Here is a 13,865-nt window from a genome sequence, read left to right as displayed (position 1 = left end):
TTTAGCCTCTGTCTAAAGCTGTCAAGGTAGCCAACTATCAAAACATAAGTGATTCTTTTGTTCTTTGGCTTTTTTTCTTCTTAGTGATTTCTAAGCTGTATTGGAGTTTCGGTAATACTGGTACACTCCGAGCACGGCTGAGGGCTTTCTTCCAGTAGAATCTTGGTTATCATGTTTGCTCTACTTTGTTGAATTGTGGATGGGTGATGTGCACTCTGATGTACTGTTTGCAGACTTCAGTCTTGCCTATTTACTTTTTTGCCTGAGAAAACACTGTGATGCCTGTTGGGGGACTTGTATATGTGTAAGTCTGAAGTCCCAACCATAGGCAGGTTTGCACTTGTTTTAATCATAACATCCATTGCTTTCTGACCCTGCATTAAATCAACACAAAACACACAAGATTTTTTTCTCTCATTTGCAAGAGACATTAACAATTTTAGCACATTTGTTTCTTCCTTGATAGTTCAAGAGTAGTATATGACTGTTAATTCTGGTCTTATCTGCGGCCTGCAGTTCAGAGCTTGCTGAATGCTTTCTGCTTGGGCAGTGTCTTAACACTTGTAGAGGCAGAGTAGAATCACCTGCAAGAACTCAGGGTGATCATGCAATCTCTTACAGCACACAGTGCTTATCTTTTTGTCCCTGGCATATCAGTGGTTTGAATCCATGTATGTGCACTGATTATCAAGAAGTAGGGTTACCTAGCTGTATTTGGGAAGCATTATTCTTTCATTTGCACTTTGTGCATGATTCTTTCATTCCATATTTAATACTTAATAATATTAATAATATTATTATTACTATTAGTAATGATTAATTAATATTTGATAATTATTAATTATGTGTCCAACCTTAAGCCAGAAAGTTTTTTGAATGCTGGTCAAAACAGTGCCAGACACCATCACTGTTCAGAAGCTGATCTCACTTCAGTTGTACCAGTGTATCACTGACTCCTGGTGTGGGAGTTGGTTTTACTAAGTTGTTTCCCATATGGAGGGGATTATATATCCCTGTGCCAAACTTTTAAGAGCATTGTTTGTGTTATTCCAAGTTGCCTGCACATAAATAGAATGCAATAATGGATTCATTATTTAGGATTAAATCTTAATAGACTAATGGTTTTGACTGAGCAATGGAGCACTTCTGCTACATGGAGCAGGATGGTCATTCAGTGGTTCTGTTTCAACTGTAACTTAGTTTTCTCTTCAAGCGGATTCTTTCATACTTTCACTTAAATGAGTAATGAATATTCAAAGCCCCTATTGCCTCAACAGTGGCACTGCTTGGGCACAGGTAAGGGAAGGAAGATGGATTTTTATGATATTCTGAAGGGAAAAAATGAAAATTTCATGGAAAGATGAGATTCTTAGCAGCATCTAAATTTGAACTGATTTTTAGAAGTGTGTTTTATTGCCCTTCCACACCCTCCCTGAACATAACTAATTGCTGGTAAACAAACAGTTGTTTGACCTGGTAGTATAATACCTAGGGGTTTAGTTAATAAAACTTGAAAGTCCTAGGATGTTAATACTTTTCATAGTAAGGTAGAGTAATACACAAGATGTAATCTGACTAGAACTTGCAAAAGAGCAGGATTTCTAGGTCATGAGTCTTTAAAAAAAACAACCAAGCAAACCAAAACCCAACAGTTAGGTTTATCTTAACTTGTATCAGAACCAGTATTCCCTCAGGTTCCTGGAAATTAAAGTTCTGTGACTTTTCAGCTGTGTAAAACTTCAGCTAGTTTCTCCCATGAGAAAATGGGGTTGTAGCTTGTGTCAGTTCAGCTGTGGGAGGGAAAAGGATCAGGACACCTGTCTCCAGTGAAGACTGACAGCTTTTAGCTTCTTGTGGCAAATTCCTGGGCTGTGCCCCAACTACACAGTAAGGAACAGTAGCTCTGGTTCTTGGGACTTCTGGGCATCTTGTGATATGATGGGAATAAAAGGTCTCAGTTAATTGAGAGTCTCAGGCTTTATAGAAGAGCATGAAGTGTATGATACTGCCTGCCTGACCTGTAGATTTCTGGAGAGATGGATTCTTAGTTCTGAGGGTTTCATCTTTTTTTTCCTCAGATATTTTATCCTTTGTAACTGTTCAACAGCAGCTACAGGACTTTTCAAGATAATTTGAGCCCCAATAATGTACATCTTCCCAGTAAGTTTATCAGGAAATTGTGCCTCAGTGGGGACATATAAAGAAATTGCTGTCAAGTTCTGTTTTGTGCTTTTGTACCTATACTGAAAATATAAGGCTACCAATGTGTTGGGGTTCATTATACAGCACCTTACTACTGCTTGATAATTAACCCCTCTTCAGCCCTTTTAGTGTACTAGGCTTCTTTCTGAAAGATCCTTTAACTGTAAAAAGTATTGCCTTACTGTGTGTGCATAAAACAGCTGCTCAGAGCCTTGGAATCTCACTGTATTAAGTAGCCATCCAGCACCACTTACACACTGTGGTGATAAATGTTGTAGGGGTAAATCCATTTGTAGTCCATGTTTGTTACTGTTTCCAAATGCATTCTTAAATACTAGAGTAATCTAACTATATCATATCATATTGCTAAAAGATAAGATGAGAAGTTGGAGAGGAGGAGGAAATTCCTGGTGTTGGCTGACTACAGAGCTGAGGGTCATGCTTTAGAATTTGTGAGGTATTTAATCTTTAAACATTCCTCATTTAATTGTAAGAAAGAATCCAGAATTAATGATTGCCCAATTTTTATTGCCAAGCATTAAGTTTAGTTTTAACATTGCCACCAGAGGGCAGCATGTTCCACGAGCTGGCCGTGCTGAAGCTGATCGCATCTGATTTTAGGCAAAGATGAACTTGTAAAATCTGAGTTTTGAAAAGTATCAGTGATTCATTGACAAGTTTTTCCTGTTATGCTCAGCTTTTATCTAAGTCCTCAAATTCTTGTCATAGCATTAACTTTCTAAGAAAGAGAAGCGACATTATTGACATAAGTAAATATGTCAATACAAGTAAAAATACTAACTGTAGCTGTTCTATAAGTTGGATTCTGGTGCCTTTAGCTTATTATTACTCCTGCATACAGCTTCCATAAGACAGAGGTATCAGGAACTTATTCCCTTACTTCTTGCATTGTTTTTACCAGTTATAGAATTCATTCTTCCTGGTTTTGTCTTAGGGAAGTAAACCTACATTACCTTGTTCACTTGTGTGATTACATGAATGTTGAAGTTGATATAATTCTACATTCAGTGTTTTTAGGATTAATTTACCTTAAATGCAGCATCTGTACTCTTTGGTAGTTGGGGTTTTGTGTTTTGGGTTGTTCGGGGTTTTTTGAGGTGAGCACTGTGAGACTTCTTGATTCTCATGTTGCAATATAATCTAGGAAACTCCTTATACAAATAATCTGCAGTGATATTATACTGGTATATTGTGACTCAAAAGCCTCTTTTGTTAGCTTTGCAGTAGGTGCAGGCGTGACACAACAGGCAGATCACGTCTTGCAAGGCTCACTTTCCCACTTGTACGGCAACACAATTTTCTTCAACAGGGTATTACTATTATTTGAGAACCTAGTTTTAATGAGCATACAATTGAAAAACACATTATATTAAAACAAATCACTGAATAACTTGTATACAACCTTTTTTTTTTTTTTAATGCTGTGGTGCAGGTATATTCAGTAGTCTCATGCATAAAAGGATCAGTAAGTTGTGATTTAGAAAGATTAAAACCAAGAGTTAAACATTAAATGTAGACATTTTCCTGAAGTTACATTGTTTTCTTGAATTTTCCTGAAATGTAGTCAAGAATTTTTATGTTTGGAAATCTAATATACTGTTTTTGCACAAGTCTCTCACTTCTTTTCTGAGTAATAGAGGTACTGTGTACTAGAATCTTGCCATCTTTCAGGTGACTTTGTATAAATCCAGACTGAGTCTGGTACTGTCTCTCCTGGAGTGGTGAAAATATGGGAATGTACGGTGCAACTGCAGTAGGCTTGCTGGGCAGCCAGCTGAGTCCTCAACCTTACTGGTTGAGGTCTTGTGTTGTGTGGAAATGGCTAAACTGCACCTGGATCCAAGTTGGCGTGTGAAGTGCTACAGCTGTGTTCTTGCAGTCCCGTACACATGGTCTAATAAATCCAAACTGGATTTGAGGGGAAACAGCTCTGTATTTCTGCATCTAGGACTCAGTTAATCTGCAAATAGGATAAACTGCCCATAAATAATTAAGAGTTTGTAGTATACTGTATGTTCCAGATAAGAGTTAGAACATGCAGTATTAAAAGAGATTTTTAGAGGAAGACAATTACACCAAGTTCATCTTCTTGTCCTTGCTAATTGGGGCACTAGCATGCAATACCAAAATCTGATATGATATTCTTAAAGCAAGTAGACTGCTGTTTTCAGTGATGTTCTCAGGTGGTTATTTTGAGTCTGCTTACACTTTGAAGTGTAAGTGAACTTAAAATACATGGATGCAAGAAACAAATGGAAGTCTCAAGGGATTCAACTCTCTTTTCATGGCTGATTAGTAACAATTTTTCAGAATCCATACCAAGAAGAGAACATGAGGTAGACTCATTATGTGCTATATTCTTGTCAAACCATTGTTTTCAAATAGGAATTATTTCTGTGACCCAGTGCAGCCTGGCATTTTGCCACGTGGAATAACAGTACGTGCTGTTTTAACACTAATGTGTGGTGCACCAGCATCACTGATAGGAATGTGACTGTCAGATATGTCTTTCCAAGAGAACTTAAATGATAGAACTCAGATTAAAGTAATAATTGGATTTTTCAGGTCAACAGTTTCTTAGACAATATCTTTAATATTAAAATAGACTGTACTGAACTCAGTGCTCTTTTGCTTTGTGTTTTACATTACATGTGTAATAACAGGGGGGATGTTTGTGTTTGTGCAGTGCTGTTTTCCAGTGCATCTTGCATTCCTACAGTGATCTGTTCTTGAATGTAGCATCCAGGAGATAATTTATAATCAGTTGTGTTAGTTTGGAGTTTCTAGTCTGTTAAAATGCTAGTTTTGTTGCTCTGAAGTAATTTTTGTAGATGTAATGTAATTCTCATGACATAAATTCTAAGAGCCTAGGCATACTTAGCCAGCATGTTCTAGAATTATTGGAAGTGCCAATTGTTAAGTGCTTGTTTACATGAAGTTATCATAATGCATTTTTAAGACTTCAAGTTCTGTTTAATGTCCCACTGAAGTAGAAGCAAGCAAGTATCCTTGCAGATTCCAGCTGTGTGAATTTCCAAAGTTTTTGACTTATACCTTTCAGTAGGCCCATGTATGAGGCCATTACAATAATTAGTGTGTTATCAGAAACAAAGATAAGTTTGAATTTTTTTCTTATGTGTAAAACTTCAGTTTCTGAGGAATTTGAATCAATTCATAGTTGGCTGAAGGCCAATTTTTCTCCTCAACTCTTAACATGTGTTTGAAAAACGAACTCACTTCCTAAGTGCCTTGTGAATCTGCAATGATTAATTCTTCTCATTATTTTGCTGCAAATTCTCATGACCCTCTGTGATGATTCGATCACCCACTTAGAGTTTATGCATATTCATATCTTTCCGCTCCTGCTCCAGTCGTTCAAGTCTCCTTCACTGACTGTGGTGTGTGCTTGGTGCAGTAATTGAGCTGCAGTAGATTGATTACTCTGGGGAGCTGTAAGGCCTTTAAAGGTGAAAACATATCAGTCCTGTTAATTAGGAAACAAAGCTCTGGTGGCAAGTTCAGCAGTCAAATGCTTCCAGTGTAGAAATGAGGAAAAGTATGATTTGTTCCTCTCCATGAACCCTGTTTACTTTTTTATATTTGAATTAGATCTGTATTTGCTATAATAGGCTTCTGCAGAAAGTAGCATGTCCTGTATGATTGCATGGTGTTGGTATTTTAAAACAAAAAGAACTCTATGTTTATTGTAATTACTAGGTGCTGTTAATTGCCTCCTAAATTATACATTATTTTAGGTATTACTTGACCTATAAAGCTAAATGAGAGATGAAGAATGGAATCATTGATTGTAAACTTTAACCAAAAACATTTATATCAGTCTCCTTTTCAGTCCTGAGTGTCAAAGTATTTTCTCTGAATTAAAACAATAGATCTTTATATAGAAATTGTTATAAAACCTGGGGCATCTCCTTTCTTTTATTAAGATGTCTGTTGCCTATTGTGTGGAAGATTAATTAAAGAGAATACATTCTTAAAATTAGGTGAATATTAAATGATAGCATAAGGTTTCATCCAGCAGACAGCATCCTTACATCATCATGGTAAGTACCCTGTGGTTTTATGTTGCTAAGCACTCTAATCTAGAGTGGCCTATTACAAAGATATTAAGGGTAGGGGAAACCATCTGCCACACAATCTATCCATAAGGGTCAGAAATAAATAATTTAGAAGTAATTTATATATCTTAAAAACCACTTTTTCCCTGTAATTACTGGACAACAGATTGTAGAATACAGATGTTATGAAAGTGCCACTGTTTTTGTAAACAGCAGGTGATCCATTGCTGCTTCAGGGTAGGTTATAGGATGCTGTTGTCATACCTGTTCCTGCAGAGGTCAGGAAGGAGAGTCTTGCTGAAACAATTGCACATGAGATTGAATTCCAATTAGTGCATCTTACACCAAAGGATATCTCATTCATTGTGTTTGTGGTCTTTTTTCCTCTGTTTTAGGCATTTATTAACACTGCAAAGGAGATCTACGAGAAAATCCAGGAAGGAGTTTTTGACATTAATAATGAGGTAACTTTTAGTACTTTGAACACTGTTTCCTTTTTAAAGGTACAAAATTCACCTTCCCTAGAAGGCTGGACAGTAAAAGATTTGTCTGTTCCATTTGGATATAGAATTGTCTGCCATTGTGATAAAAATGGATTAAAATAAGTGACCCTATCCATCCATGAAGCATCGCAAAATAATATAAATCCCCAAAAGAGAAGAAAATCCACTTTCATCCACTTCTCCATATGGTGTCATCTGTTTTCAAAGATAATTTTCCACTATGTAAATGGGGGACCATGTTGATATGCCAGATGCACTCCATGAGCTGTCCAGTGTAGGGGAGGGATTGCTTTGAGAGTTACATAAAAGACTTTTGAAATGTTCCTGGTTTAGGTGGCTGAATACTGTAGGGAATAAAAGATTAGCCATTTTGCCTATGCACATTACTGAAATTACAAATTATTGGGGCCTGTCCCTTTACTTGTTTTGAGTGGGGGTAGAGACGTGGAGGGGGGAGCACTTTTGTAATGCAAGAGCTTAGAAAGACCTATAATGTCTCTCTCGAATTTTGAAATTATTGTGCTGTGGAAAATCTTGAGCAGTTTGGGGAGAGGTTCTTGGCCATAGAAAAAGCAGATTCAAATTCAGTGGTGGTAAATAGACATCTTAGTGTTGTATAGAAATGTTAAAATCATATAAGCTCTCTGTTAACATTCACATAAAAAGTCACACCACATAAAGTTTAAATTTGACAATGTGGTCGGTCTTTCCTGATGTCCAGGTTGGTATTTTAGCTTGCATGTCCCTCAGTATTGTTGCTGAGGTGCTCAGGGAAACCACACATGGAAGTCTGCACCACCACTGTGTTCTGTTTCTGTTCTGTGAGTGGGAGTGTCTGGGACTGTCAGTCTGAGACTTCTCTTAAACATTACAGTCTTTGCAGAATTGCTTAGAGTGGTGAGGGAATGGGCAGGACTCCATTAAATAGCTTCACCTCTTTCTGCTTAATATATTTCAACATGAGAAAACTTAGACTATTAAAAATATTGCTGATGACTTCAGAGAGGAAAAAATGAGAAACTTCAGTAGTATGCAAAGTATTGCATTAGGAAACTTGTAGCTAAATAAGACTTGTATAATAATCCTTCAGAGACACTAATTCTGACTGGAAAGTGTGTGCGTATGTGGTGTTTTGGTGAAACATTTCTTAAACTCCGTTCACTGATGAAAAGTTTAAAATTTTCTTTCATGTTTTTCCTGAAGAAAATGCAGTTGGTAGTGCAATATAAATTGGAGAGCAATCAGAGTTTCTGAACAAGCATGCTCGCTGTATCTGTTGAGTCTCATATAGTAGCTGACTGCTTTACTGTGCCTTATGGAGCTTTGATTGCAATATGCTGTCAAGAGCCAACAGTCCGTGCTACTTATTTGGCTTTATGCCAAGTCTGGCTCCTTGATTCCTCAAGAAGTTGCTATCAGCCCAGAGGGGGCAAAACCAATGAGCCATAGGGCATGCTTTTTATTAAAGAGGAGTCAAAGAGCGAAAAGAAACCACATCAGCTGCTGTCAATACTGAGCGAGTGCCAGAAACCCGAAGGCTACCACTGCTGCAGAACAACTGCCAAGCACTATAAATCTGAGATTTGCTGTGACGCAGAGTTTCCTTAAGAGCTTAATTTCTGAAGCTACTGTATTACTTCTCTCAAAGTGCTGTATTTTTAGGTAAAATCCACTTGAGGGAGTGAGGGTTAAGATATAAGTGTGATTTTGATGAATGAAAGAGCTACGCTGTGTGTGGGTTCTTGGCAAGTAGCCATGTCTTTTGGGATCACAGAAATTATTGATGACACAGAACACTCGTATGCCCTTAGCCTCTACAGCTGATTCAACACAGAAAGAAATGCTGTCTAGAGAGGAAAAGTTTTATATTAAACTATTAAACTAGTGGAGGTTTTGGCAAGAGGGGAGAGGTTATACATTCTTAACAAATGCTACGTATTTTTAAAGCCTTATGCCAAGTAGTACTCAAATACAATTCTTGCTTTGTGAGTTTTTTTGTTAGGAGTTTAAGCTACAGAGTGTAACATGGAGATAAAATTTAAATGAGAAGGAAGGAAGGCATCTTTTTTTAAATTATATTTAATCACTAAGGACACGTTACTAAAAAATTACAAACTTTGCTATATTTATTGCATGCCTTAGGAGAACTTGCTATATCTAAATAGAAAAAGCAGCTTTTCAAGTATGTTAGTCTTTTAAAATATTTACACTGTGTATTCAACTTCATTTCAGGCAAATGGCATAAAAATTGGCCCTCAACATGCTGCTACTAATGCAACACTTGCAGGCAATCAGGGAGGACAACAAGCTGGAGGAGGCTGCTGTTGAGCCTGTTTTTACTTTCTAGCTGCCTGGATGGGGCCTACTAACTTGTTTGTTCACCCTTCCCTCCCCCCGCCCCGCTCGCCTCCACTTCAATTCAACTGAGACATGAAACTTGTAAGTTGGTTTCCTGTTGCAGAAGACTTTATCCTTCAAATTCTTGTATAACTTTGAATAAATGGTTAATGTTCACTTAAAGACAGATTTTGGAGATTGTATTCATATCTATTTACATTTGATTTCTAGGTCAATTGATGTGATTATTTTTGTTAAATGTTGTCTTGTGCCCTTGACTACGAACTGAATTGTATTAAACACTACAAAGTCATCTGAGTATTTTAATCAGTTTGTGTAGTTAGGTTTCCCAGCTCCTGCGGTTACCTAATGTTTAATATTGTAGAGCTGTCCTCAAGTTTTTTGTCAATTTTCAAGGCTATGAAGAGAAGCGGAAGGACTCTTTTAATTCTGTATTTATCACTTTCTGTATATATAGTTTAATAACCTGCTTGGGTGTACTTGCCAAGCTAGAATTCTTTAATGCATTTGCATAAATTCTATACTACTTAGAGCTTGAAAACTACAGAAGCATTAATAGAAATTGCTTGGATGCTAAATTTTAAGCCTTTTTGACATTGTTAGCATGTTCATGCTCCCCATCATTATCCTGAAGTCCAAGAGAGATGCTTAATGTATATTACTAGAGGCTACATGCGTGCTATCTATTTTAATGCCAAATGTTTGCTGTTTGTCCACAATTTCCACAGCACCTCTTCAGAAATGGATTAGCTGTTTGCCTTAACAAATACTATAGGTAAAAACAGAGTATGAATGAAAAGTAGAGGAGGAGTTGATAAATTTAAAGTGGCACATTATAAAAACATTAATCTTTTCTCAATGGTTTTTTCTTGTTTACCACTTGATTTCTAAGTATATTTTTCATGCAAGGACAGTTTTTCAACCTAAATGTATAGTGGTTGTGTAAAGTTTTCTTTTAGTGACAACTTGTAATCCTAAATATATGGTAAGCATCTTGTCTATTGTGAAGAGGGTGTGAAAATAAAATCTGCCAGTTTGGAAATCTTGATGAAAATCAAAACTAGAAATGTTTTGGTACTTATTATGGTGGTGGTTGGGGAGGGCAGGTTTTGCCTCAAGTGAAAGGGTTGCAACAGCGCAAAACAAAATCCTGTGTTTAAGCGTTTATTTGTTAAAATACAGCGTCCATGTCACTTTTCCTACAACTGTGCAAACAGCTGAGTTTCCATCTCATCCTATCTAAATGCAGATAAAAGAGTGGCACTAATGCTAGGCCATGCTTCGTGTATTGGGGGGGAAAAAAGAGTGGGGGGCAGTGAGTGCAAAACTTTGTCTTACTGGACCAATACTGACCACAGCACAAAATGGGAGGACTGGGATCCTCATGTTACCCGTTCTGATTGTCAGAACTTTACATCCAAAGTGAATAACTTCAGCCTGACAGGTGTAACATAGCAGTGGTTCTGAGATTAAATAAAATTTGAAAAAATGTGTGGAACCTTTTGTTGGTATCTACGGGCAAGGGCAATCAGTATGGATTTATGTTAGTTGCTGAACTTACAGTTCTTTTCTACACACTTAGGAACATTATCAGCAATGCAATATAATTGTTTTCAACTATTTATTAAGAGGTTACTCAATTTAGATACTTTCAACTGTTAACTGTTTATTATATGAAGTTTGCATTTATAAAGCACATTTATTGTTTCAGTTGAAGTTTGAAAATTGTGTTGCATGACAGAAAAAAAAAGGACTGAACAGTAAAACCATAGGATTGGACTCCGTGGATGCCAAGGGAAAACTGGCAGTAGTAACTTGCTGTTCACAAGGAGTGCACAAACTAGAGTACTTGCTTGAATTAACTATCTGAAGTTTTTTTGCAACTGGCAACATTGTAGAACTTAGTTGCTTGAGACAATATGTGAAAAAAGTGTGCTCTTCTGTGGCAGCATCAGCTCCATTACAACTGGGAATAAATTTCTCTTAGCCATAAAAACTGCCCATTAAGGGAGCTGAGGGGGGATTTGTACCCTATCCCAAGAAGAACAAAAATGCACACTGTTTTAAGTGGTGATGATTTACAAAACTGAAACTTCTGACAGCCTCTCATTTTCTGAAAGCATTGAAGAGGTATAAAACTGCCCAGGAGTCTAGAGGTACTATAGCAAAGAGCCACCAGGGCTGCTTTCTGGGGGGTGAGGGGCAGGGGGAATGCTGTGACTTACTGACGTCACGTATGCAATTGATTGCTGATCCTGCTGGTTGGTCCTGGCTCACATGTCAGTCTTACACTGTACATTATGTTAAGAATCTGGTACTTTCAAAGAGGAGCTAGAACAAAACTGAAGTTTCCATGCACTGTGGCTGGCTTTTTGTCACAAACTTTGTGCGCACATAATCCTTTTGTTGCCAGTTACAGATCTCTGTATTTTTGTGAGGTGGGTTTTGTTGTTTTGTTGGGGTTTTTTTGAGAAGCCCTGATGTTATTTTATCCTATTAGAATTTGAAAATTATATAGCACAGAACCTAGCAGGATGGTTTACTTCTAGAACATGTGCTTTAACAAGGTTATTCTTTCACAGGTTTCAGTTTTACTTGAACATGAGTGACTGATAACTTGTTGAGATTTTGTGTTGAATTCAAGTTGCTTTTATTGGTTGCATTTTCACAACCAAAGAACTAAAACATTTAATTTTTCCCCAGCAACTTGTACAGCTGTTACATGTAATGGAAAAGTATCGATACCAAAGAATCGTACCAAGGTGCAGTTTCCCTTATTCCCAGTTAGCATATGGTACAAACCATAGTTAACTTTGGAGTTAGTAAATTTGGAGTGATAAATCCTCTAAGCATGACTTAAGACTTGTCTCTCCTACTAAAATGAGAAGCACCAGGAGTTTTGGCAGTCATTTAAGAAAGACTGACAATCCCCCTTCATCTTACACACCTGTGTGTTTCTGTTGGCTTAGGTCATTCTGGCTTATGTGAGATCAGACTCAGCAGTGAGTTAAGGTAAAATGACTGCAAAAACACTTGCTGATAAGCTAAAATAACAAGAGTGTCTGAAGCCCTTAGCAGGCAGTGAGTGCTCTGTCCCCTGCTCCAGGGTTGTATCCTTTCTGCTGTGTTACGCTTTTTGTGACACAGTTCATGGTGGCAGCTCGTTGAAGAGCCTTCAGCTGCAGTATTTATATATTGGGGAGGTTAGAAGAGTACACATTGGTTTTAGGCTAAATGGCATACATTTAAATTGGGAAAGTTATTTCTGCCTTAAGAGTTTACCTGTGACTGTTAGAGCACTAAATCTGTTCTTGGGAAGAAAGGAAAACCTCTTATCAGACTCAAAGTTACAGTTAAACTGAATCTGAATAAAAAACTAACTTAGAAATATCAAAAGACAATTTCAGGCATTGAAGAGTTTTTTTTTTTCTTTTTTTAAAGCAGTCTTTCCTAATGAGAGCACCCCAATGTGCCTGCATTTTTCTCAAAGTTGCTACCTGTAGGGTATTGCTTTTGTAGATGCTGAGGTAGTGGTTCCTCTTGATGAACTGTTCTTTTGATACTACTGATTGTCCTACAAGTTTCTTCTTAAGTTTTTTAGTTGGTTGGTTTTGTCTTTTTTTTTTCCTTCTAAATCAAGTCTCTCTTTTGTATTATCTCCTTTTTGTCTTTTCTGTTTTCATATTCTTTCATTCAAACTGAGTCCTGTGAGCAAAGTGCTGCTCTACATCTTTACCTGATTCACATCTGTAACTCCTACGCTTATGTATTTGCCCAGTACAGGGCATTTATTTTAGGGATGGAAGGGTGGGGCAGAGGGAGAGAGGGATATGCTATCTGCATGATATAAAATCATGAAGGAAGTATTGCATGGGTTACACATACTGTGTGTGCTGTTTTGCATGTGTGGGGTGATATAATTTGCCTAGTACTCTTCTACTATTGCATGGGAGGAGATAGGGGAGACAGGAAGACTAACAGGTTTTATTTGGATATCTTAATAAATTTGTTTGCTGATATCATACCTATGATTTGTATATACTTAATGTTCCTCCCCCTGGAATCTCTGGGTTTTCTTCTGCCACATTGCTGCAATGTATCTTTAACAGTATGCAGTGGTGATTTATTGTAATACACTACTGAAATCTCCATTTGTAAATAATCCAGGCTGCTGCTGTGTAAGTAGCTGATGAAATGTCTTTACTGGGTCTGCTGCATATGAAAGAAACCACAACATTAGGCAATAAAAACTACTAACAGAATGTTACGAAACCAAGACCATGACAAAAAAAGCAGCATGTTGTGGATCTATCATTTTTATTCTTGGGACAGATTTTATTATTTTTGGAACTATTACAAGACTTATGTTAAATATTGTGGATGATAAGAGGAAACAGACTCTTGGCAAACATGGAAAACCAATTACAGCATATTACCCTATTCCCCTTCCAATAAAGGAGGGGCAAAGCTAAAAGTTTATTCTTTGCTTAGCAGCTGGAGGAGGGGAGGCGGGGGGGGAAGTGTTCCTGCTTTAGCGTTGGCTTGAGGAAAGACATTGTTGCTGTAGCAATGTTACCGCAGGCAATCCAAGCTGGAGAAGGCAAAACCAGCGTACTCCATAGTCTGTTATACCCCAGCCTAAAAAAACACAGTGTTGTTATGGGAAGGCTGAGTGAAGAAATGGCTATTCTATACCGTCAGCTAT

General features: G+C 37.4%; 1 protein-coding gene across 1 annotated transcript in view; it reads left to right on the top strand.

Moving 5' to 3' along the window:
- Positions 1-10,655, top strand: part of RAB2A (RAB2A, member RAS oncogene family) — a 41,717-nt gene extending 31,062 nt beyond the window's left edge. Inside the window, exons 7-8 of the mRNA XM_027741669.2 lie at positions 6,695-6,763; positions 9,035-10,655. Coding sequence (XP_027597470.1) covers positions 6,695-6,763; positions 9,035-9,130 — 165 coding nt within the window. The 3' untranslated portion in view covers positions 9,131-10,655. The remainder of the gene's footprint in view (positions 1-6,694; positions 6,764-9,034) is intronic.
- Positions 10,656-13,865: the final 3,210 nt, after the last annotated feature.

Source organism: Pipra filicauda, unplaced genomic scaffold (assembly GCF_003945595.2).
Source record: "Pipra filicauda isolate LSUMZ 115617 unplaced genomic scaffold, ASM394559v2 scaffold81_size6448238_pilon, whole genome shotgun sequence".
NCBI lineage: Eukaryota > Metazoa > Chordata > Aves > Passeriformes > Pipridae > Pipra > Pipra filicauda.
Note: the sequence above shows the minus strand (reverse complement) of the source record. Positions and strands in the feature narration are given on the sequence as shown.